General features: G+C 37.0%; 1 protein-coding gene across 1 annotated transcript in view; it reads right to left on the reverse strand.

Annotated features, from left to right (window-relative positions):
• The window catches only part of LOC101121777 (transmembrane protease serine 11E-like), a 57,204-nt gene extending 30,834 nt beyond the window's left edge, over nt 1–26,370 (reverse strand). The window contains exons 1-3 of the mRNA XM_027971034.3: nt 26,284–26,370; nt 6,006–6,124; nt 1,946–2,067 (exon numbers count right to left, since the gene is read on the reverse strand). Coding sequence (XP_027826835.1) covers nt 1,946–2,067; nt 6,006–6,124; nt 26,284–26,291 — 249 coding nt within the window. The 5' untranslated portion in view covers nt 26,292–26,370. The remainder of the gene's footprint in view (nt 1–1,945; nt 2,068–6,005; nt 6,125–26,283) is intronic.
• Nucleotides 26,371–26,853: the final 483 nt, after the last annotated feature.

Below are 26,853 nucleotides of genomic sequence, written 5' to 3' on the forward strand. Positions count from 1 at the left end.
TGAAAAATATTACCAAATATCCTGTCATAATCTACACCCAATTCGGCACTCAAGATGCTCTTAGGAAGGCTCAGATGAACTGGGATACATAGCCGATGGGTGTGTGTGTGTTAGTTGCTCAGTCGTGTCCGACTCTTTGCAACGCCATGGACTATAGCCTGCCAGGCTCCTCTGTCCATGGGATTTTCCAGACAAGAATACTGGAGTAGGTTGCCATTTCCTTCTTTAGGGGATTTTCCCAACCCAGGGATCAAACCTAGGTATCCTGCTTTGGCAGGCAGATTCTTTACCACTGAGCCACCTGGGAGCCAAACACAGATACTACGAGCTGGTGACTAATTGACAAACAATGAGCCTTTTTATTCTTTCTTACATTTTGTTTGACTTCTGAGTCTTTGTTCCCAAGGACAGTTACTTCAGTTATGAACAAATCAGCACAATTCAATTGAGCCCTCTAATGACAGCATTCATTTGGAAATAAATTTAAAGGTTTTTTTTTAATCAAATATCTTCAAAATTACTTATTTTGAAGAGTACTAGAGTCCTATTTGTATTCCTTTATGTTTAAGTCAATCTGAATCTTATACAAAATTTAGTGACTGGCACAAGAAACAAGAAAAATAGTTGCATTTTTACTTAATATATTTACTTTCATTTCCTTTCCTTTACTATATATTACATATTATATATATATATCCTTAAAATATGTATGTGTGTATATATATATGCATACATATCTTTAAGCAGATATAGCTCCTTAAAAAGAGCTTATTTGATATTTCCCTGATTTGGTGTTTACAAATATGAATTCAACCAGGATTTGATCTTCTCCTCAGCAAAGTATCCAAATCCTTAGGCTTCTATTTACCAGACAGTTTCCAGGTGGACCACTGCCATTCTGTTCTCTCTCAGGATATCGGAAAACAGTTTGGGAATTTTGTAGTCTAGTGGCTTAATTTTCACATAAGGGAATTTTTCCAGAATGACAGAGATGTGCCAAATGACACATCACTGGCTAGTAGATGGTCCTAGAAGTAGGTGTCCCAGCTCCTAGTTTAGGGTGCTTTTCATCACATCATTTCACTGGTTACCTCACAGACTATCAGGAAACTTCCAAATTATTCTCTAAGTAGTCTGACAATGATAAGTCTTCACCCAGGCTCTTGCTCTTTTGGCCTATACTGCTAAGTTTTCCCAGATGGTGCTAGTGGTAAAGAACACATCTGCCAATGCAGGAGACATAAGAAATGCAGGTTCGATCCCTGGTTTGGGAAGATGCCCTAGAGGAGATCACAGCAACCCACTCCAATATTCTTGCCTGGAGAATCCCACAGACAAAGGGGCCTGGTAGGCTATGGTCCACAAGGATCACTAAGAGTCAGACATGACTGAATCGACTTAGCATGTATGCCTAGCTTTCCACTATTTAAAATATTTCATTTATTCCTCAGGATACATGTTGATGACCTAAGGATAAAGATGAATATCCAAGGATTTCCTATAGATTTATGTACCAAAAACTTGTCCAAGGTTGGATACTTTTTAGTACTAAAATACTACTCAAGTATGTGTCTGAATAGTTTCAATCTTGTGTCTTTTGCTAAAGGTCTCTTCTTGAGGAAATCAATGACACAACTACCATATTTTGGGTCACCCTCACATTCTCAGAATTTCTGGACTCTGCTGATCAGTAGTGTATCACTAGCTAAAGAAGGGTAAGAAGAAGGACAAATAGAAAAGACTAAAGGTCACTCGGTTTAATCCTATAAGGAATATTCCTCCAAATCATGTATTGTCAATTTTGTTTTATATCTCTCAGGTAGGGTCTGTCTCCATTTTGCAAAGATATACAAAATCAGTTGAATGGATGTTTGAGAAGCTAGAATACTAAAAATTTTGGTAGAAAGTGCTAGCAAATGCCCTAGAAATTGGGGGAAATGCTTACCATTGATTCAATTTTCTGGCTCATTTCTGTGAAATTTTCAGAAGCCTCTTTTCCAAACTCATCATACACTTTGTTACTTGTAAATGACAATGTGCTGTAGTAATTGTAGGTCTTCTTTTGATCTATAAGGAAGAGGCAAAAATGTATCATGCTTTTTCTCAGGTGTGTGTAAAGCATCAGGCATTTCCTTGTTTGGTAGTTGCTAGAAGGACTGAGACAGAAAAAAATGTCCCACCCAGATCATCTCCATCATCCTGCTCTGAGCTTCATGGTTATCTCAAAAATAAAAGACAACAACATTCATCATTATAAGATTTAGAGTGTAAAATCATTATAAGATTTAGAGTGTAAAATCCATACGAAATGCTCGGTGTTCCTGTAGGCTAATTAGTCACATGGATATTTCTGAATAAACCACAAGAAGCAGCTAGTCAGGCCATCTGAGCTTCTGAATCTATTCAGAAGCTTCCCAAGAGCAAACACACTTTTATATTTTAAAAGTAGGTTTCTCCCAGTTCCATAAACTACCCATCAATTCTGGCTGCAAGGACTCTAGAATAAGCAAATTTATTCTGGCTAAAGGAGAAGGTAAAGGTAGGGATTAAAATGCCAGGAGTTCAGTGTATAGAATTTTAAGGAGCTAGAGTTGCCACCTTGGTAACCCTCCAGGGACACTACATAGTTTCACCTGGTTCCCTTGGCTCTCCTTTTATTTTCTCCCTCCAGCCAGAGGCATTGGCTTTTTTTTCTTTAGCCAATGTCTCCACTTTCTGCATCCAGTTCAAGCAGCCCAAGTTTTTGGTCTCCTGAAGAATTAACGCAGCATAGCTTTTCTTCTACTCTCCTTTACATGAAGCAAGCACAGAGCTAAGAAGATTCTTTCAATGAAATATTAATGCTGACTATGTTTTGTGTGAGAGACTGTGCCAAGCATTAGGAATACAATGGTGACCAAGACTGTTGCGTATGGTTATAATAGGAAAATGGAGTGTGCCTCATTCAACCTCAGTTTCTCTCTTGCTTCTCATTCTTTCTCTCCCTTAAATACCAGAGGGAAAGGAAATTAACATTAGACAGCTGTATCCCTAGCATATTCACATGTCTCACTCAGTTTAAAATAACCCTCATAAGAAAGCAGTGTTATCCACATCTAACAGTAAGGACTGTAGTCTCAGAAATGTAAACGCATTTGTCCAACCTCAACATAAGATGGCCAGAAAAGATTAAATTAGGTTTCAACCTAACATCTAACTCCCAAAGCACACATTTTCATGATACACTGCTTCTTCAAATGGAAAAAAACAAACTCACTCACTGAAGCTATAGGAGAAATCTCTAGTTATGCGTGAGAGCTATCAAAAAAAAAAAAAAAAAAAAAGGCTCTACCAGATCATTCTGGTCATCCTGAGGATTTTTTAGGGTAGAAAGGGAAGCCACTGGTCAGATTTGGACAAGACCTGGGGAAAGAGTAGTGATTTGTAAAGGAGATGGATGGTGCTGAACGGTCAAGTTCTCCTGAGCATTTGCTACCTAAGTGAGGGTCTAGGGAGGATTTTCCTTCCTCCTTTCCCAGCCCTGAATGGCCTGTGTGACCTGAAATGCAAACAGATCACTATAGACACAATTTCAAGTATGATTTTTAATATATTAAAATAGTGACCAATAGTTTACCTTCAGTCTAAAGCTGGGTCCAAGACTCTGCATTTCTAACAAGCCCCTAGGTTCTGCTGATGTTGCTGGTACCAAATCATACATTGAATAGTAAGGTTCTAAAAAAGAGGTGAACATACTCTTCTACATCCTTAGGCTTGTTTTTTTTTTTAATTATTAGATTGAATTATTTGAAATTGCCATTTATATAAGTTAAAAATGGTCAAATATCAGCAATTTCATATAATACAACTAAATTAACAAATTACTACAATCAATATTTTAATTTGCCTGTTGAGTCAAATAGGTTGCTAGGTGTCAAAACACATTTCCAATTGACAGAATTATATGGCATGTGTAATTGATGAAAAATACCAGAGTGTTAACAGAAAAGTAAGAAAAATGAACATGAGTTGGCTAATAATATTCTAACAGGAAATTATTCATTGTAGGTGATTCTATAACCCACAGTGATGTTCATAGGAGACATACTGCTGTTGTTCAAGTTACTGAAGAGATAGAAACATAGTCCCAAAGGCCACAGGACACAAACTGCACACACAGTTCTATGTTGCCTGGGTTTTATGCCAAAATGATGTTTTTCCAAGCCTGATCATCTCCAACTTTATCTTTCTGTTTCTACAATAGATTTGTTTGGCTCACTTTGGTTCTTTAGGCATGCCAGCTCCTAACTGCTCATGTGCTTTATCTACTCTGTTCTTATGTTACATCTGTAAACAGAAGATAGGGGACAAATATGACAGCAGCACATATCATAACAATCACTATTTATTCAGGTGTATTGTGTGGGCAGCGGAAGTTGTGTGTTCCATATTACTCAGATGATCATCTCAACAATAGGATATATGGGAACAGGGTACTGAAGAAATATTACCAGGTTTTTATTGTATGTATATGAGTAAAATTTGTAAGCTTTATAATACATGACTTGGAAAGAGGCAAAGAAGTACTAAGGAAAATTTTCTCTCACTGAAGTAATGAGATCCCTAACATTACTAGGACTTTCTTGTTAAGTCAGACAAGGCTAAATTTTCTCACTGAAGTAATGAGATCCCTAACATTACTAGGACTTTCTTGTTAAGTCAGACAAGGCTAAATATGCTCCAAGAAATCATAGGTATGATTCACTCATTTTCATCATTCAGTATTCAATAAACATTAATTATCTAACATGTGCCAGGAACTTGCTAAGTTCTAGAAATACAAAAGTGCATAAAACATAGTCTTAGACATCCATGGAGATGAATAATGATGTTTGCAGCATAATGAGACTTAGTATATTCAGAACAGAGCTATAGAATTATAAAATTATTTTAGCTATTCTTTTTATATTAAAAACATGTTTCAGAGAAATTATCAAAATGCAGATACTACAAATTCAAAGACCTGCATGTAGGCAAATTCTATCCCCTCTTCAAAAAAATCTTTAAATACTTTTTCTTTAAATTTCCCAGAAATAATCCACCTTGTTTAGGAAATGAAGATTGGATTTGTGTCTGTTAGCAGAAGATAACCAGTTTACAGATCACCATCTTTCTTCACAGGAAAGCAACTTCTGCAAATTCCCAATTAAATTAGAATCATGTGATTAGATTCTTTGGTTACAGGGTCTTAAATATCAACACATTATCAAGTTACTAAGGGAGATATTAAACCAATAGGTCAAAATGGAGTCAACTAATTAAAACCTGAGACAGAGTAAGAAGGAAACTTCAGAAGGGTTGTTATGCCCTGGAAAAACAGTTCTGAAGTACCCTGGGGACTTTCCTAATAACAGAACAGTGTTCGTGCTTCATCTAGCAGGGAGGTACCTGATTACCACAGAGTGAACCTCTTTATAATTAACCTTCTCAGCATATCCTATCTTCTTTAATCACTTGCAATATATCCCAAGATGATTTTAAAATAACGACAATAGACATTTATTCAACATATACTGCTATAAGCATTTTTCCAACTTACTAGTACAGAATAGAGCCTACCAGTTTATAATCTCTGATTGTATAGTTTATTGAACTGTCAGGATTTCAATGAGTTGGTGTTATTTTAAATCAAGATGATTTAAAATCCTATGACCTCAAACCTTTCCAAACATTGGACTCTACCTTTCCTATGGTTTTCCCATAATTAAGACTTGATTATTGCTTGTCAATGAATATGAAAACTAGCATGATATTCCCAGCAGGAAGCATTGCTACATCAAAGATAGAAGAATCTTCCTTGGCTTGTGCAGATTAAATGAGTCACAAAGCGGGTAAAGATCCTTTTGAACTATCCTTGCGAACAAATTATGGTAATGAATGAATAAGCCTGAGACAAATCAAAACAGAAATGTAGATCAGGAAATATTTGAGGTAAATCACATGATGCCAGGGCAACCCATACTTACTGTGTCTTGCATAATGAACGATGAGTCCAATGCACACTGCCAGGACAATTAAGGAAATAAAGCTGATGAGGCCAATAACCCAGGGCTGCAGACAAGCCCTCTTCCTGGCCCTCACCAACCTGAGAAAGAAAGCAAACGGATGGATTATATTATAATGTACACCACACTCACTCCTTAGGTGAAACAGATATTCCTGGGGAATTAATTTAGGACACTCAGAAGGAAGAGTACTGTTTTGGTTTAAAACATACCACAATCCCAGGCTGCTGAAGCCATTCCTGGCTCTGGTTGCCTGACCTTAGGCAGGTAATTTGATTTCTCTGTGCCTCAGTTTCCTTGCTCAAAAAATGAAGATGATAATGATAGCACCAGTCTCAGAGGATTATCATTGAGGATTAAATGAATTACTGTAGGTAAAGTGCCTACAACAGTGCCTAGCATGTAGCAAGTGCAATGTAAGAGTTCGCTATGATTTACTGAGCCGGTCACATGCAAGATACTTTTAGGCACTGTACAAGCTATGAACATGTTTAAAGCCTATTTCCATCATAGAATTTTAAATGGCCTGTGATACATGTTAGGGCTTCCCTGATGGCTCAGTGAATAAAAAATCTGCCGGCAATGCAAAAGACACAGGAGATGCAGGTTCAAGCCCTAGGTCTGGAAGAGCTCCTGGAGAAGGAAATGGAAACCCACTCCAGTATTCTTGCCTGGAAAAGAATTCCTCCCATGGACAGAGGAGCCTGGTAGGCTACCAGCCAAAGGGCTGCAAAGAGTTGAATTCAACTGAGTGACTAAACACACAGACCACCAGGGAACTCCCTAAATCCTAAACTTTGGGGCTTCACAGGCGGCACTAGTGGTAAAGAACCTCCTTGCCAATATAGGAGACACTCAATCTCTGGGTCAGGAAGATCCCATAGAGTCAAACACAACTGAAGTCACTTAGCATGCATATGATATATGTTATAGCTTGAACCATACCAGGTTCCAGGCAAAGCTCCTAATTTTGTTCTCATAATATTTTTCTGAAACAAACTTCGAGGATACACATAACTCTAGAAAAGAACCAGAGTTCTTTTCTACAGAGCCAGAGTGTTTGAACTGATGTTTACCTCTAAACTTCAGCAATGCTGCAGGAAATCCCCTCTGCATGCAACTTCCTCAACCTCTCCCATTTGTTCTGCTTTCAAAAATATGTTACTGAAAAATGCTGATCAACCTGCTTTTTGTTTGATTAGTAAAGTTACCATTCCCTTGTGTTACAATAGCTTCTAAACAAACTCAAAAGTTAGAGAAAATGAAAAGTCAGAATGGGTCAAGTTGTTGAATCATGATGCTGTTATTTTTGATTTCTTGGGGTATTTATCATGCTGGAAGAAACAAGGCGTGTGTTCTTGTCTCCACAGAAGCCTGGTACATGAGAACTGGGGGAAAGGAGAGGGAAGGAAGGTGGATTCAGAATAAAGAGAATTCCAAGTCCAACGCTTTCCTTACCAGCTTGGACAAGTTATTTAGACCCTGAACTAAGTTGCTCTATCTGGCAATAAGTGACAGGCCACCCACCGTCTAAAGCACATGGTTGACCGTAGGACCCTGAATGAGATCATGAATAGAATGTTAAAACTTCTTGAAAATTGTGAAGAATTTTGCAGTAAATAATTGTTGCTTACAGAAATCAAGGGGACTCCATTTCCTGGTGATTCAGGACTTGTTGTTTAGTCACTAAGCCATATCCAACTCTTTCGTGACCCCATGGACTGTAGCCCGCCAGGCTCCTCTGTCTATGGGATTTCCCAGGCAAGAATACTGGAATGGGTTGCCATGCCCTCCTCCGGGGGTCTTCTGGACCCAGGGATTAAACCCACATCTCCGCATTAGCAGGTGGATACTTTACCACTGGGCCACTAGGGAAGCTTGATACAGGACTAGGAAGTGATATAATCACTTTGGTCGCTGGCACACCTTCATCCCATCTTGACTCTGTCTCAATGTCCTGTTCACTGGGAACACTGTCACAGAAGCCAATAGTATCATCACTACAGATCTCTGCCTCTGCTGAAGTCACTGGGATGTAGTGAAGGCTCCAGGGATCTACGTGGTCTCCTCCCTTGGTTCTGTGATTTCCCCATGGGGCTGTAGCCAAGGAAACTTTATCTTCCTCTCCCCAATCTCTTCCATCTCCAGTTCTCATTTAAGTGGGATTCCAAACAACTGTTCCTAGAATGACGATTACTGAAGTATAAAAACACCTCTCCACTTGTGCGTATTTCTTATGTGAAGATGTGCTTAAGAAGCCTATAAACTGATTCCTGTCCCTCCATCCCTGAATGCTTGGTATTCACTTATTGCAGAAGAAAGGAGATGTGTACAGCAGACATAAGCAAAATGTTAGAGGGAATACATGGAGGGAAGGGCTTCGTAACTAATTTCAACACATGCCAGATGATTATAATTTGTAATTGTAGGAGACAATTGGTATAATCATCAAACGAACGTGTAAAATTGTGAAATATAAGACAGAAGTTATATTTATTCTACAATAAGTTTTCATTGAGATAGAAAATTTTAAAATGCAGCCACTAAATTTATGAGGTAGTGTTTACCTGTATCAGCATACAAAAGACCAATGAACTATTTTAATGAAAAACTGTTGCAGAATAATATGCATCCTATGTTTGGCTTCTGTAAATGTTAATAATGAAAGTACGTGTGTGTGTGCATAGAGAAGTATATTAGAAAAACACAAAATTTTTAATAGTAAGAAGTGAAATAACAAAAGTAAGTGAACAACTTTTAATGTATGTATTTTTTATGATGGATTCTTTTTAAAAGGAAATATCATGGCTTTCAAATTAAATGAGAGAGAAACTAAGGAGGACAGTTATACATGTCTTTTTAAAAAATTGATTAGAGTGTAGTTGCTTTATAATGTTGTTAGTTTCTGCTGTACAGTGAAGTGAATCAGCTATATGGATACATGTATCCTTTCCCTCTTGAACTTCCCTCCCATCCTCCCCACCCAGTCCTCTCTGGGTCATCACAGAGCACTGAACTGAGCTTCCTGTGCTATAGAGCAGCTTCCCATTAGCTAACTATTTTACACGTGATGGTGTATATATGTCAATGCTACTCTCTCTATTTGTCCTTTCCTTCCCCATCCATGTCTACATGTCCATTCTCTACACCTGCGTCTCTATTTACACCATGCAAATAGATTCAGCTGTACTCTTTTTCTAGATTCCATATATATGCATTAATATACATGTCTTTTCATGGAGTTCTATCACTAACTTGTTTGAGATACTACTGCGTCTTCTGTTCCTCTCTCTCACCTCTCAAAACTATTTTATTCGGTGGCTTTGAGGGAAATAATAGGGATAGCATAGAATAAACCAAGAGAATCCATTAAAAACACTCTGAATAAACACTTAAGAGAGTGTGTTTTTGATTCTGACCACCAGCTTATTTATTGTACAGTATGATACCAGAAGGTTCAATTCTCTCCCTTATTTTCTACATAAGAAAGACAAGGATAAGAACTACAGTCCCTTCCTAACTTGATAAGCTCTTAGAGAGAAAAATGATAAAATATTTTATTACTTTGAGCTGCCAAGTAGAAAATCATTGTACAAATAGTAAGAATTACTATTATTATTTTAATTATTAATAATAATGGCAATGGCTGTATTACTGAGATTTTGTCATTGGAAATATCTCTTCCCTTCCCTGTATGGCATTGCTTTTCAAACTGATTAACCCTGTTTCTTAATTACTTTTTGGTTTGCTCTCTCTGCAAGTGATTCAGTGTTGAATTGCTCCAAATTAGATGTAGTGGAAATGTGCTAAAAAAAAAAAAATAGAGGAATAAATCTATTTTACATATCAACAGATACTTGTGTAACTAACCCCTTCCTGCACATAAACCCTTGTCCAACTATGATTGGGGTCTGTTGAAAATCATCTGAACCTCCTCATGTAAAACTACCTTCAGATAGACTAGATAAATTCTAATAGCTTCAGTGGTATCAAATTTCTTTCTTTCTACGATTTTTCTTTTCAACTGAGGACATGTTTAACTAGGCAGTGAATGTAACAGGTGAACATAGCAGTTAAAATATGGTTATATATGTGGCAAAAAATATGGTTATATATAGTGGTAAAAACCCTCCTCCCAATGCAGGAGACTTAAGAGATTCTGGCTCGATCCCTTGGTCAGGAAGAGACACTGCAGGAGGAAATGGCAACCCACTCCAGTGTTCTTGGAGAATCCCAAGGACAGAGGAACCTGGTGGCCTACAGTCCCTAGGGTCACACAGAGTTGGACACGACTGAAGAGACTTAGCACAGCACAGCATAATTTTATAAGCCCCAGATTGCCAGAAGGCAAGTCCAGAGTTGCACTATCATGATCACTTCTTAATGTGTCATTTTCTAGAATAGTATAAAAAGAAAAGCAGGAGCATTAACAAAAATGTGAGGGGAGGAAAGGTATTTATACTATCGCAAATAAACCTCATGGCAAGCATTGGAGAACCATACAACAAGGCTCACAGTGCTTAGAGGAAAGTTTACCGAAACAAATGCCAATGTAGAACTACCACCATGGACTGATTAATAATGGATATTGAACTCACTATCCAGTCTCTGTAAGGGTGGTGGTGGTTTAGTCGCTAAGTTGTGTCCGACTCTTGCAGCCCCATGAACTGTAGCCTGCCAGGCTCCTCTGTCCATGGGATTTTCCAGGCAAGTGGGTTGCCATTTCCTTCTCCAGGGGATCTTCCTGACCCAGGAATCGAACCTGGATCTCCTGCATTGCAGGCAGATTCTTTACCAACTGAGCTATGAGGGAAGCCCCTTCTGTAAGGGTGAGCAGTGCTAATATTCTTAGCTGGAATGTTTCATGTGCTCAGTCCAGTTGAGGTGTTTTAAATGAACATGTGCACGATGTCTATAAAGCTGGTGATCTCAATGCATTATTAACTACTTAACCCACAGATAGCAAAGTTTTCGGTGAAGGCCGCATAGTAACTGCAGGCTTCCCTTGTGGTTCAGCTGGTAAAGAATCCTCCTGCAATGCAGGAGACCTGGGTTCGATTCTTGGTTTGGGAAGATTCCCTGGAGAAGGGAAAAGCTACCCACTCCAGTATTCTGACCTGCAGAATTCCATGGACTGTAAAGTTCATGGGGTCACAAAGAGTTGACAGGACTGAGCAACTTTCACTTTCACTTTCATAGTAACTTTAACAGATTTCTGTGAAGGTCCCATAGTAACTGTAGCAGATTTCTGGTTTTCTATTGCAACTAGTCAGCTATGCCATTGTAGTTTAAAAGCAGGTACAGCTAATAAACACAAAAATGAATACGGCTGTATTCCATAAAACTTTATTTCTGCACAGCGAAATTTGAATTTTGTATAATTTTTACTTATAAAAATTTTTTTATTCATTTCAACCATTTAAAAGCTATAATTCTTAGCTCAAGCACTGAATAAAAATAGATGGTGGGACAGGTTTGGCTCTTGGGCCACAGATTATTGATGGCTGTTGTAAGCACCGTCTTACAAGTCAATGTTAATTGTTTTGAGAACTTATAATAACTGCATTTTTTAGTCTCAACTACATGGCAAATCTAATGTAACATGTCTCTAATCCCATTACCACTGACCTTGTTCTAACAAGTCTCGCTAAAACTCATCCTACAGCTTATTTCCCTAATCTCTAAATCATTGTCTATTGCAGTAAACTGTTCTGGAAATGATAGAGCCAATGACTGAAACCACTAGAAATCCAAGTTGGCCTCAGCTGGCCTGGCATTCCCATTCTTCCCCATGAGCTTTCTGGCTGTTTGTCTTTGCTCCTGCTGCCTCCTATATAGAGTAACTTAGAGTTTGTATTTTGCTTTCATCATAGATGCCTCTGTATACATAAGATTCAGTTCAGAAAAGTCCCCTCCACTTCAGTAAGTTTCATTCACCCCTATGGCAACCCACTCCAGTACTCTTGCCTGGAGAATCCCATGGATGGAGGAGCCTGGTAGGCTACAGTCCACGGCGTTGCAAACAGCTGGACACGACTGAGTGACTTCACGACTTCACTTTCACTTTCAAGTGTCAGCATCAGAATATACATCTTGAGTTCCCTTGAGGATAATGTCTGAGCCTTACTTATCTCTATTCTCTGACCACTCTGCTGCTCAAGATACATTCAGAGAGGGAATTGAATAGAAGTTGATTACTCCAAACTGAACGATCATTTGTCAGTACCACAGTATGGGTTTCAACCTCCAGTCCTTCATAGCACTTCTGGTCTGCCTCAGTCTTACACACAAAACTGGAATATTACACACGGGAAAAGATAAGTCAGTGATTATGAAGACTATTTACTATTTAAGTAAAGCATGACTTTCATAAAACACTTTAATGTAATAATTAAACTTTTGGCTAATATGTTTATTTTACCTGTTTAAAATATATAATTTTCCAACTGTGATTTTATCTATCTACTGTTAAGTATTATTGTAACACAGAAAAGTGATAGATTAAAATAAGGGGACATTAATTTCAGGAGACATATATTATTTGGGAGCATTAAATGTCTGTACATAATTACGATATCCAAACAAAAGCATAAGGAAAGATACCATGACGAAGTAACAGCATAGTCCCTTATGATGTTCTCATGCTCATGTTCAGTCATTAAGTGGTGTCCGACTCTTTGTGACCCCATAGCTGCCTCTCTGGCTCAGTGGTAAAGAATCGCCCTGCCAATGCAGGAGACATGGGTTCGATCCCTTGGTCGGGAAGATCCCCTGGAGGAGGAAACAACAATCCACTCCAGTATTCTTGCCTGGAAAATCCCATGGACAAAGGAGCCTGGCAGGCTACAGTCCATGGGGTCACACAGAGTCGAACACAACTGAGCGTGCAACTTCTGACATTGCCAGTTCCCTAAGTCAGTGCTTCAGTTTTAAAATATCAACTGATAAATATTGATTCAGGTTTTATTTTATATTTAGCTCATTTCTCTACATCACAGAGTGTGCCTGCTTGTTTCATCCACACAAATATTTCAGATACTTTGTCCTTTGTGGAAGACTTGTATCCGCAGGTACTGGTGAGATCTTCAATCTTATGAGATTAGAGTCTTACTATAAACTAGAACAACACTATTAAAATATCCAAGGTGGAACTAAAATTTTGAATATATGTTCATGGATCATATGTTTTCATTGCCATGTTTTTTGGGTTTTTTTTTAAGAAATACAAATGCATTACTCCTTATAAAGTTACAAATAACATGTTTGTGTTGTGTCCACTGTTATACGAATACACATATAAATTATCTGATAGCATCAGCCAGACCCTTGGACTGAATTATGTGTGTATTCCCTACAATAAAAACTAGTTCTCAAAGAGAAGTTACAATCATAACAAAGTAGTAATCTAATTTCTAGACAGTTGTTTCCATTTTCTTTTTATAGCACCAAGATAAATGGTGGGAAGCTCATTATTTTTATTATAAATGTTTTTATTTATATTTTATTTTGTTCTAGATTGATTTAAGGTACCCCCATAAAGATATATGGGTTTCTCTGTGACTCATATGGTAAAGTATCTGCCTGCAATGCAGGAGACCTGGGCTCAATCCCTAGGTCGGGAAGATCCTCTGGAGAAGGGAATGGCTACCCACTCCAGTAGATATATACTTTACATTTATATAATTATTAAAGTATATATAGTATTAAATTACGTTTATATATGGTTTTATTTAGAGATTTAGGAAGAAAGTAAGACATAAGTGAAAACACAAAATGAGACTAGTACTAAAACTACTTATCATAATTCCCCATCTGGATACTTCCTTAAGTCAGACCACAAAATTTGAAGCTTTCTAGCAGCCAACTCAAAAACAAAACAAGGAAAACAAATAAACCCTGTTCATGTACATTCTTCATGGTACCCATAAGATAAAACCTGAACAATTATTTGGCTGCAGTGAAATTCTTTTAGATTCTGATAGAAAGAATACTCTGTAATGTCACGAACAATATTCTCCGTAATATTCTTAGCATAGAAACAAAAATTAGTTTTATAATAATCTTAATATGTTCCTCAAGACTGGAAAATAGCACCAATTATTATTGAGTGAAAACAATTTCATATGTGGGGGGGGGCAATGTGAAATTATATCAAGCTCTAAGATAATTTTTTATCTAACAACACTTCACTAATTATTGAAATGCCTTTGTGTGGCATTTTCACATTATAAAGAAGCTAAAAGTTATTAAAATCATAGACATAAGAATACAGTATTACTGTGTGCAGTAGTAAATTTTTAATAAGCATTGTATTACTTAATACAATAGTAAGTTTTTAGTAAATGTTGGAAAAGATAGAAAACCCTACCACTAACTGTTAACTTAGACAAAACCCATAGCTTAATGATTCTTGTATTTAACTGACCATAAAACTCAAGTGATAATATCTTTCATCCCGCCTACATTAAAAGGAATTTGTGATTACACATATGGTATCATCAAACTTTTTTGGACACATGTTATTATATAAGCATTAATGGCAATTCAACAGTAAGGAATGTCTCTGATCTCAACTGTGTTATCAACCTGCTCTTTATTAAGTTCCCAGCCAGATATGATATAGCACAAACTACAAACTGAGACTTAGGTTGGCACTCTGCCTGACCTCTAGAAATTTATAGTCACAGATAGATGGGATACAAAAATATAAAGATTGTATTAAGTAACTGGATATGGGTCTATATACTTATAAAGTGAGCTATTTTAGTCCTTAATTACAGTAAGATATTTGCTTTATTTCCTTCAAACTCTTTCCAGGTCAACACAGTAAGTCAAAATGACTTGAGTAGGCAATTTTAAAGACAGCAGTTTCACACAGAAATATTGATGAGACATCATTGCAGCTAGCCATAGGGAATTGTATGCACTTGAAAATGTGGAAGGAAAATAAGCACCAACAGGGAGTGCATGAGTAATTTTGGCAGGAGTATCAGAAGAAAACAATGATTGAGAAAACTGAGCCAGAGACATTCTTGAAGCTGTTAATGTACAGCACTGACTTTCAGAATTTTTTTGTAGCATTAGGTGTCCTCTTACCAAATCTTTCCCATGACTTTGTCTAGATGCCTCTTATAACAGTTCACACGAGGTAGCAGAAATAACTCTGAACTGAAAGACCAGTGACATATGTCTCTGTATTAGACCTTTTATTTAAGAACTAAGTCCTTTCATGTAAGTTTTTTTCAGATGAGAAATCTGAGAGAGCAAATTCAACATCCCAGAAGTTCCAGCAACCCGTAATTCCCAATTTAAATGATGTTGAATATGCTCTCATTTTCTTCATGTAGGAAACATTTAGAATTTTAATTGATCTAAATATGCTTTAGTTTCCACCAAAGCTAGAGTTCCATGTCTCATATAATCTAAGAAATGTTCAACAATATTACAATTAAAATTGACAATTTTCTAAGCAATCAATTTTACCATAATTTTTCATACGTATCATTTTTCTGATGGATGATGCCAGATTATTTGGCATGGTCAAATTACAAGTCTGCAAGTCATTTGAAATAACCTGAGTTTTATATGAGAAAGTCATAAAGTTTCTTGACTACTTACATCCTAAGCCAGTTTTAAAAGTCCCAAACTTGTAAAATTGCATTTTGTACAAATCACTGATGGGCCTTAAAATTACAATGTGACAGCTGGAACATGTGTTAAGACTCTGTGGTGTCCTCCTCATTGTTGTTTCCCTGGCAAGCACTGTATGCCATATACAAAGAATCCCTTAGAAAATCTAGAAGTTTATGCACGTAATAAAACCCATATGAATTAATTTAACAATGAGGAAGAATTGGAAAATGTATGGATTCTGTTAATGTTTATATTATTCTTACAAAAGTGAGATTTTTGGTTAGTGAATTTCTTGTACCAATTGCTGACCTATAATATAATGGATGTATTGAGTTTTAACTTTCGGATGGAACATGAATTTGTAAAATTAATCATTGCATTAAATACTCAACTTAGTTATAATTTAATGTATTGTCATTGTATAGTAGCAGTGAATTATGCTCAGATTCATATTAACATAAGATAGAATTAATAGTCCAAATTAACACCGTAAAAGTATAAGCAAAGTATCATCTTATCCAAAAGAACTAAATATTTTCAGTCATCAATGTCTGTGGCTTTAATTCACATCTAAATGTTAATGGCTACCAAATCTATAAATGCAAATCACATGTCTAAACTTTATACTCATATATCTATCTGCCTACTGTTCACAACAGGACATATCTCTCATCATTCAAATTTAGCATGTCTGTGCTGGAGACTCATAGGTGCCTATTCCAAATATTTTCCTTAGTTGTAGAATCTTTGACTTTTGGTTGAACATATGGCCCCCTGGAAAATAGAAGAGTGTCCCTTATTCATAAATCTCCATATGGATTTAAGTTCTGACAAATGGAGTCTCTATCCCAGTGGGTAGAATCCTAATGTGCTAGTTGGAGTTCAGGCAATCACACTGAACCATGATTGGGAGGCTATATATTCATGTCATGGGACAACACAGCAATGGAAGCCTGGATTCCTAAATACTTGGTGAATCTCCCTATCAGCCATTACTTTCCTAACTCCAGACTTGCCTTACATTAAACTGAAATAAAATGACATTTTATATAAGACACTTTAAGTTTCCAGCAGTCATAGCTGAACTGGAACTAATCCATTATGCAAAACAGATTAGTTGCAACCAAGGTAAATTGTGATTTTTTAGTGTAATTATCTTTGTGACAAGAGGACATTCAAGAAATATATTTACTAATTACCTTGCAGGTCAGGAAGCAACAGTTAGAACTGGACATGGAACAACAGGCTGATTCCAAATAGGGAAAGGAGTACGTCAAGGCTGTATATTGTCACCCTGCTTATTTAACTTATATGCAGAGTACATCATGAGAAATGCTGGACTGGAAGAAACAGAAGCTGGAATCAAGATTGCCGGGAGAAATATCAATAACCTCAGATATGCAGATGACACCACCCTTATGCCAGAAAGTGAAGAGAGTGAAAAAAGCCTCTTGATGAAAGTGAAAGAGGAGAGTGAAAAAGTTGGCTTAAAGCTCAACATTCATAAAACGAAGATCATGGCATCTGGTCCCATCACTTCATGGGAAATAGATGGGGAAACAGTGGAAACAGTGTCAGCCTTTATTTTTTGGGGCTCCAAAATCACTGCAGATGGTGACTGTAGCCATGAAATTAAAAGACGCTTACTCCTTGGAAGGAAAGTTATGACCAACCTAGATAGTATTACTTTGCCAACAGAGGTCCGCCTAGTCAAGGCTATGGTTTTTCCTGTGGTCATGTATATATGTGAGAGTTGGACTGTGAAGAAGGCTGAGCACTGAAGAATTGATGCTGTTGAACTGTGGTGTTTGAGAAGACTCTTGAGAGTCCCTTGGCCTGCAAGGAGATCCAACCAGTCCATTCTGAAGGAGATCAACCCTGGGATTTCTTTGGAAGGAATGATGCTAAAGCTGAAGCTCCAGTACTTTGGCCACCTCATGCGAAGAGTTGACTCATTGGAAAAGACTCTGATGCTGGGAGGGATTGGGGGCAGGAGGAGAAGGGGACGACAGAGGATGAGATGGCTGGATGGCATCTCTGACTCGATGGACACAAGTCTGAGTGAACTCCGGGCATTGGTAATGGACAGGGAGGCCTGGCGTGCTGCGATTCATGGGGTCTCAAAGAGTCGGACATGACTGAGCAACTGAACTGAACTGAACTGAACTGAACTGAATTACCTTGAAGTTTTATATATGAGAGATACATAAAGTATTTTACTTAGTATTCCCTGGCCACACAATTTTGAGATATGAGTAATAAGTCTGATGCTAATAAAAAAAGGAAACCAAGATTCCACTTAGGATTCATTGTAACAAGTTCTATAACTTTATGCAAATAACTTCTATTTTCTTGTTTGTGGATATAGGTCTGGGCTTTGGGGTCAAACAGCTTGGGTTTAGGCCCAGTTCTACTTCTCACTTGCTGCAAGCAAGTTAACCCTCTCTCGGTCTACATTTCCCCTCCTATAAATAGAGATAATGATAGATCCTAACTGTATGGTTCTTTTAAGTGTTAGTGAAATAACACATATAGAGCAATTGGCATCATGACAAGTAAACAGTATATGGTCAACAAATGTTGGCTTTGTCATTATTCCTACTTCATAATGAAAAATTAAGTTGCTTTCAAAACAGGTTGAAAAATCCCTCAATTCCCTCATGTGCCTGAGGGGATACAGAGATGATAGAGCAGGTAAGGCCTCCAAGTCTCAGTCCTACTCCACCCATAGCAACAGTGCTCCATACAGCAGGGGTCTGCATGAATCTTGTGTGTAAACAGATGGGGAAACAATGGAAACAGTGAGAGACTTTACTTTCCTGGGCTCCAAAATCACCGCAGATAGTGACTGCAGCCATGAAATTAAAAGGCGCTTACTCCTTGGAGGAAAAACTATGACAAACCTAGACAGCATATTAAAAAGCAGAGACATTACTTAGCTGACAAAGGTCCGTCTAGTCAAAGCTATGGTTTTTTTCAGCAGTCACGTATGGATGTGAGAGTTGGGCCGTAAAGAAAGCTAAGCGCTGAAGAATTGATGCTTTTGAACTGTGGTGTTGAAGAAGACTCTTGAGAGTCCCATGGACTGCAAGGAGATCCAACCAGTCCATCCTAAAGGAAATCAGTCCGGAATATTCACTGGAAGGACTGATGACGAAGCTGAAACTCCAATACTTTGGCCATTTGATGTGAAAAACTGACAAACTGGAAAAGACCCTGATGCTGGAAAAGACTGAAGGCAGGAGGAGAAGGGGATGACAGAGGATGAGATGATTGGACGGCATCACAAACTTGATAGACATTATTTGAGCAAGCTCTGGGAGTTGGTGATGGACAAGGAAGCCTGGCGTGCTACAGTCCATGGGGTCGCAAAGATGTGGACATGACTGAGCAACTGAACTGAACTGAATTGACCTGTGTGTAAAAAGGATTCAACTGGTAAAGAAAATGTGTAAAAGTACTCATCTTTGGAGCTGTCTAGCTCTAAAAATATGTAAATCAAGCCAATAATCAGCCATGAAGTATACAGTTTAGTGCAAAGCTTTAGAACTCTGCTTAAGAAGCCCAAATCTAGCTTTGCTGTTGGATCCAGTAATATATATCCAAGTACTTAATTATGACTTGAATGTATTTTAAGGTTTGAAAGATTGCTTTGAAATATTTTATATGTATCATTTATTATCTTTGCTATTTTCTGGACTAGGGAAATGGAGACACTAAGGTTAAGCTAATTATTTAAAGAGCAAGGAAAGTTATCTCTGCTTAACCGAGAGAGTGGGCTTCCCTGGTGGTTCAGATGGTAGAGAATCCACCTGCAGTGCAGGTTCGATCCCTGGGTTAGGTTTGATCCCTGGGTCGGGAAGATCCCTTGGAGGAGGGCGTGGCAACCCACTCCAGTATTCTTGCCTGGAGAATCCAATGGATAGAGGAGCCTGGCAGGCTACAGTCCATGAGCAACTGAGCACTTAGTACAACAAAAAAAGCACTTGAGATTCTAGGGATCATGATGCGGTGGTGGCAGCAGGGAGTATTAGAGAGTTCAAGCCCAGAGTTAGAGGTGTATGTTCAAACTCCAGTTCTACCAATCACTTAGAGATTTGGAAGTCTGTCTTCCTAATCTTTGGTTTTCCTATCTGTAAAATCATGATCATATTAAAATTGTCTGCCTCACAGTTGTTGATATGTGTCAAGAATATATGTTGAAGTTTTGTGTAAAGAACATATCTGCATATATAATATATCCATATATATGTATATCCATATATATCCTAATGTATATACAGATATATATCTTCTGAATTTTACTATGACCTGATAAGCTTTTAATGTGCAATAAGCAATTTTTTAAAGTCCATATATTTCTATACATATTCAAATGGCAATAATAACAACAGCAACAATAATATCTCCTGGGTCAGGTAGACACCTGTGTTAGTTTAACTCTTCTGCTTGGTAACACTGGACTCAGTACACAGGTGAACTGGGAGGACAGATTCCATCTTTAGTATTGACTGACTCACTCATTCATGTGATCACATGTGAATTACTTAATCTTTGACTGCGGTATCCCTTAATTTATAGAACACAGAGAGAAAGGCTTTCTGTCCACTAGCCTCTGAGGTCTACTTAGAAAACTATCCATTGAATGATAACATTGTTCCTTAAAAATATAACTTCTATATCTTTTGACACATGAGACAGTTAAATCAGCATAGCAGTAGCACTACTGAGGTCGATAGAGGAGGCATTGTGGGGATTGTATAGCATTGTGATTAAAAACCTATATTTGCAATCAGATAGACTGGAGTTTGCAATCAGGTATTTTGGATTCCAAAGTATCATAGAGTCACCATTAAATTGTATCTTGCAATCTTTCATCTGAAGATGTCAGATGATATCTTTTTTGAAGCTGCAGAAGCAGATACAGAAGGATTTAGCACTCTTTAAAGTTTAGCTATAAGTCAGTGCAGAACAAAGTAATAATTGCCATCATTTGTTTCACATGTGCTGTGCGCTACCTACTGTTCTAAAATATCATGTGCATTTAATCTTTATTAAAAAAAAAACAATGGTTATATTATTATACCTATTTTCTAGATGAGGAAACTGACGCTTAGTCAAGTAACAATATTTGCCCAGAGGTGATAAATGACAGAACTGGTAATTAACCCAGGTCTCTGTGTGTGTGTGTGTTGAGTGTATTAGTCGCTTAGTCATGTCCAACTCTGTGCAACCCCATGGACTGTAGCCTGCTATACTCATCTGTCCATGAGAATCTCCAGGCAAGAATACCAGAGTGGGTTGCTATTCCCTTGTCCAGGGGATCGTCCCAACCCAGGGCTCGAACCTGAGTATCCCATATTGCAGGCTGATTCTTTACCATCTGAGCCACCAGGGAAGCCCTAACCTCGGTCTATCTGATTGCAAACATAGGTTCTTAATCACAATGCTATACCATCCCCACAATGCCTCCTCTATCTACCTCAGTAGTGCTACTGCTATGCTGATCTAACTGTCTCATGTGTCAAAAGATATAAAAGTTATATTTTCAAGGAACAATGTTATCATTCAATGGATACTCTTCTAAGTAGACCTCTGAGGCTGGTAGACAGGAAGCATTTCTCTGTATTTTGTTGTTGACAAATATCATAAGCTTATTTCCATCATCTTGGGGTTATTCTAAAAATCTCAGAAATTGCTCAATTATGCAGGCCACGTATGTACATAGGAGAAGGCTGGGCTTGCAGGTTCTGGCATGATATGGTACCTCTGCAGCCCACTTTTCTTTCTCAACCTCTTAAAATTTTCCTATTCTCTAACCCACTCATTTCAAAACCTTCAAATTATGCTTGAAACTGTGAGACCATTCTTCAAAATTCTCATCCACCATCTTCGATGAGAGTATGTCCAAAGGAGTGCGCTTTGAAAAGTACTTAGCAGAATTCCTCTAAACTCTAATCCTGAGAAAGTCGTGAAATGCAGACAGAACGCCCATTTCAGCACTAACAGTCTTAGAAGACCTGTTCCACAACTGCCTGGTGTCCCCATCCTCAAGGATGAAAGCATCAGGCATACTTGTAAATCTCAGTGCTGACAAGAAAGCTGTGATGTTGTTTTATTTTTTGAATGTTTCTATTTATTCCCATATTATACTGAAACAAGGATATTTTGGACGAAAGCAGACAAAAATGAATAATAACAAAGGTTCACTAGACAGTTACAGTTATTACAGACTAATGAATTTCTTCCATGAAATGGGGCACTAAGGAAAACTTGATTTTCACACTATAGCAAATGCTGCAATCTTTTTTAGAAAGCAATTGTATAATTGAATGCTGATCACTTTTGAGATAGTACAGTAAAGTTAGTTCACATCCTCTTGTTTAAATACAGAGACAATTTTAAGAAAATTAAGTAAGGACAGTCTATGAATTCTTCAAAACATTTATAAAGATCAATCAATGAAAATAAAATTATACCACCCTCCTTCCTCCTTTGGTACATATGTCCATTCTTTAATATTAACCAGTATTGACTTATTCCTTTGCCTATACATTATATAAACAGGTATTCCTACACATGCATACACATTTTTTCCATGTGTGTATATGCATATGTGTGTGTTTTCCATTTCTCTTTTAGGAAGCCAATTTTCCAAAGACTCTTCTTTTAGCTTCCTACACACAATAGACAGTATTATAGTAAAAATGATAGACTACAGAACCAGAAAGGTCAAGGTCAGTTTCTCCATCCAACACTCACTAACCCCGAGCTGCAATTATTTCGTCTTTTAAAGGAGAGATCATAATACCAGTTTCTCAAAGGACTGTCAACATTAAATCCGATAGCATTTTACAAAAGGTGTAATACATAATATAGGTGCTCAACAAATCAGTTTCTTCCACAAAGAGCTTACTACAGAATGAGAACTCATTAAAAGTTGTTACGTGGACCAGGATTATCTCAGCTGAAAGAGAAGCGACACAGAGCATTAAACACTTGGAGCACCATCATAAAGCATCTCTGGACCTGCACCTCACCCTTCATTATCACTATCTGTTGACTAATTTCAGGGCAGAAAGGAAGATGTTGCTAGATTAAATTTACATTGAGATTTTTCCCTGTAAGCAGACACATTTTTAACCCAAGTAAGAACACTCTCTCTGTCAGACACTAACTACCCAAATTATGTCTGTATCCACCCTCAGTTTCCCATACATTCTGAAATTATCTTCTCTTCCTTAATCATCACTATGTTGTGTAAATGACTACTCTTCTCCCTTGGAGGAAAAGGTGACCGGGAAGAGAACACCTCCCATTAAGATATAATTATACCGATTTAAAGAAAATAAAGGGCCACCTCTTTAATAGCTGACCTATTTCATTTCTACTTTAAGTTCTTTCTGTCTTAAAAGTTCCTTTCTTTTTATGGCTTTACACTGTATCAGTTCTTTACAGTAAATCAGAATTACTCTGTGTAACTTTTAAAAATACAATTCCCATACCTCAACCAGAGATTCATGGGAATTCTTGAATGAGAACTGAACTTTTTTTAAATAAATACCCAGTGAATTTAGTGGAGGGGATCCATGGGTTATAAGTTGAGAGATAATGCTTATCTACTGAGTAAAAATTAAAGTTGTCCATTTTGTTTCATTGGAATAGTGCTCAGTTTACCTTCATCTGTCTAAACGTGTGAAATATTAATGTCTATAAATTCTATCTGCTGTCAGTGGTTGCTGGTTGTCAGTGCTTGCTGGTGAATACAGTCGGCAGACATGTCCATCATTATATTATTGTTTAATAAATATATTCTTCTTTTCCAAAATCTCTTCCCTGTAAGCTTACACCTGAAAAAGTTTTCTTTAACCTTCTGTTGTATTTTTTTTAATAAAAGTAATGTATTGATTTCTTCATGTTCAAAGAACAGTATAAAATCAGAATTTGGAGAAAACAATAGTATTTGAAGAATAATGTTTACCTGATCTGAATTTATTCTAACTTTTAAATTCTAAAATTCAGTTCAGTTCAGTTCAGTTGCTCAGTCATGCCCGACTCTTTGCGACCCCATGAACCACAGCATGCCAGGCCTCCCTGTCCATCACCAACTCCTGGAGTTTACCCAAACTCATGTGCATTGAGTTAGTGATGCCATCCAACCATCTCATCCTCTGTCATCCCCTTCTCCTCCTGTCCTTAATCTTCCCCAACATCGGGGTGTTTTCAAATGAGTCAGCTCTTCGCATCAGGTGGCCAAAGTATTGGAGTTTCAGCTTCAACATCAGTTCTACCAATGAACACCCAGGACTGATCTCCTCTAGGATGGACTGGTTGGATCTCTTTGCAGTCCAAGGGACTCTCAAGGGTCTCCTCCAACACCATGGTTCAAAAGCATCAATTTTTCGCCACTCAGCTTTTCTTATAGTCCAACTCTCACATCTATACATGACTACTGGAAAAACCATAGCCTTGACTAGGTGGACCTTTGTTGATAAGTAGTGGTTTTCATTTAGAACAGGTAAAGTAATGAAGGAGCTATGTAGCTGAAGTAGTGAAGAAGTAGTGAAGAACATCAGAAATATGCTTAAAGAAAAAGTAGCAGAGTTCAATGTTACATGCCACCCAGGATGGGAGTAAGGTTTGGGGAAATTGGATACACGTATATTTATGGCTAAGTCCCTTCACTGGTCACCTCAAACTATCACAACATTGCTAATCGGTTACACCCCGATACAATATGTTTTTGGTGTTAAAAAAAAGAGGGAAAAAAAAGAAGCATGTCATTTGATAAATTTTTCCACCTGTTTCTGATTTGCCTTCCCATTTATGAACTGGTGGCCTTAAAAAGAGATTGCCTATAGAGAATGGAAATCCTTGGGAATAGTCAATGGAAATGAAGAAAGGAAAACTTCAGGAGGGCTGATTTCTTGATCTCAGTGCTTTTGACACAAATATGTTCAGCTTATGAGAATTCACTGAGTTGCAAAAATATTTAATGCATACTTTACTATATATACATTATATTTCAGTAAAAAATAAAAACCTATAACAATCACTGTTAAAAAAATGAAATTTCTTATATATTTCAATATACCTCTTTCTTCAAAGCATTCTAGTTGGTACATTTATTCCAGCAATTGTGCATAATAAGTTTAATCCCTTTTGACTCTACCCATTCTCTGAACATCGCCCAGGCTGACTCAAACATAATTATGCTCCACTTTCTATACAATTTTTAGATCAGGAAGTTTTTGTTTGTTTTCTGTTGATACATATCTTTCATCTATGATGAAGCAGAACTGAAAATATTTTTTGCTTCAAATTAGAGATTATACTCAGAAAAATTCATTCCAATATCCCCACATTATAACTCCCCTACACAAAATCCAGACTCAGATCAATGTAGCCTGAAATCAAATTTAGAATCTTGAGTTTGATTGGATTATATATTTAAATAAAAGCCATTTTCTATAGTAATATTGTAAAAAATAAGGCAGACAAGAGGGTAGATACAAAACCATTATGGATTATAGAGAAGTACTTGAAAAAGGCAGGAAGCCTTGAAAAGTCTGATTAAATCTGTGATGTCTCTAGCTCTGAGTTGACTCATGAACAAATATAGAGGGTATTAAAATTCTCATAACTTTGTAGGACTCTCTATCAATTACAGAGCTTGCATGTTCTTCATTTTAAGATCCCATTAGGAGTTTTATACTTTTCAAAGTATTTTCTTTTCAAAGCAGAAATTTAAAAAAAAATAACATGCCAATATTTTAATCAGAGAAAATAAATTTTTAATATGAGGATAAAATGTTCAGAGTCCAAACTAGTACATTGTAAACTTGTTACTATTTAGTTTCTAACTCTTAAAGAAAACGGCCTCAAAATAATTATGATTTCTCTATTAGAGAAGTTGTATCTAGGTACATCATTGGATTTATTTTGAAAATCCAACTATAATAATTTCATCCCATTGTCTTCTTAAATTTTTCTTGTTCTTTTAAAACATATATAGTTTTTAAAATTTATACAATTTATTTACAGAAAGAAGCATAAGTTTAATCTTTAAGGTTGGTTTCAGTTTTTTTCTCATGTATAATTTTAATTAAGTGTATAATATAGTATAATGCACTATGATATATAACATTATTGTTGTTGTTTAGTCAGTCTGTTGTGTTCAACCCCATGGACTGTAGCCCACCAGGATCCTCTGTCCATGGGATCTCCCAGGCAAGAACACTGGAGTGAGTTGTTGTTTCCTTCTCCATAATACAGAACATGACTTGGGACAAATAGAACTCAAGGTAAAAACACATTCTATTTTCCTCAAAACAAACTAAAAGACGGTTGTCAAACACCATGTATCTTTATCTTTTGTTGAGCTGTTTTGAAAGTATATAGAGAAAAATTTTGGAATGAGACGGAAGAGGACAGGGAATACTAGTATATAAAGAAGAGAAATCTATTTCTTGACAAAATTTCAGTTAAAATATCAAAAGTATTTTTCCATATTAAGCAAATAATGAATTAGAGATCTACACATTCCTTGATGTGATTCATGCCATTTCAAACAAGTTAACTTTAGACACAAGAAAAGAGAACTCACCGATACATTGCTGACCAGCAGGGAAGATTCCTGTGGAGACCAAGGTCTGCAATCAAGTGTGTGTATCCAGACTCTATCAGCAACTTTGAGGGCTGGATTAAGGAGAAGAGGGAAGTCACTGATGATCTAAATAGAACCAGTCTGACGGGTCTTGGCTAGTTCATGGAGACTGTGTTACTAGGAAGACAAAGTCAAATTTTATAAGGAGCAAGAAAACATAAATAATACTGGTACTTTCTAGGAGTGGGAACTTAAAAGCTATTGTCTTCAGATTATGATAATTTAAAAGTGTTACTACAAACCATGTAAACTAGATTTTTTCAATAAAAGTCAGAAATTTAAATCTAGAAAAAAATAAATAAATCTTTCTCAACCTCACATTTCCAATAAGAAACTTTGGTTTAATTAAGTTAAATTGGTCGAAATCACTGTTAATACCTCATTATACTACTAACACCTATTTCTTTAAAGAATATTTTTGTTTATTAATAAAAGGCACTATGGGGAAATATATATATAAAGGAAGACGTGATTTTTGTTGCTTATAAGGGTGATTTTTTTTAATTGGAG

This window comes from Ovis aries, chromosome 6 (genome assembly GCF_016772045.2).
Source record: "Ovis aries strain OAR_USU_Benz2616 breed Rambouillet chromosome 6, ARS-UI_Ramb_v3.0, whole genome shotgun sequence".
Taxonomy (NCBI): Eukaryota; Metazoa; Chordata; class Mammalia; order Artiodactyla; family Bovidae; genus Ovis; species Ovis aries.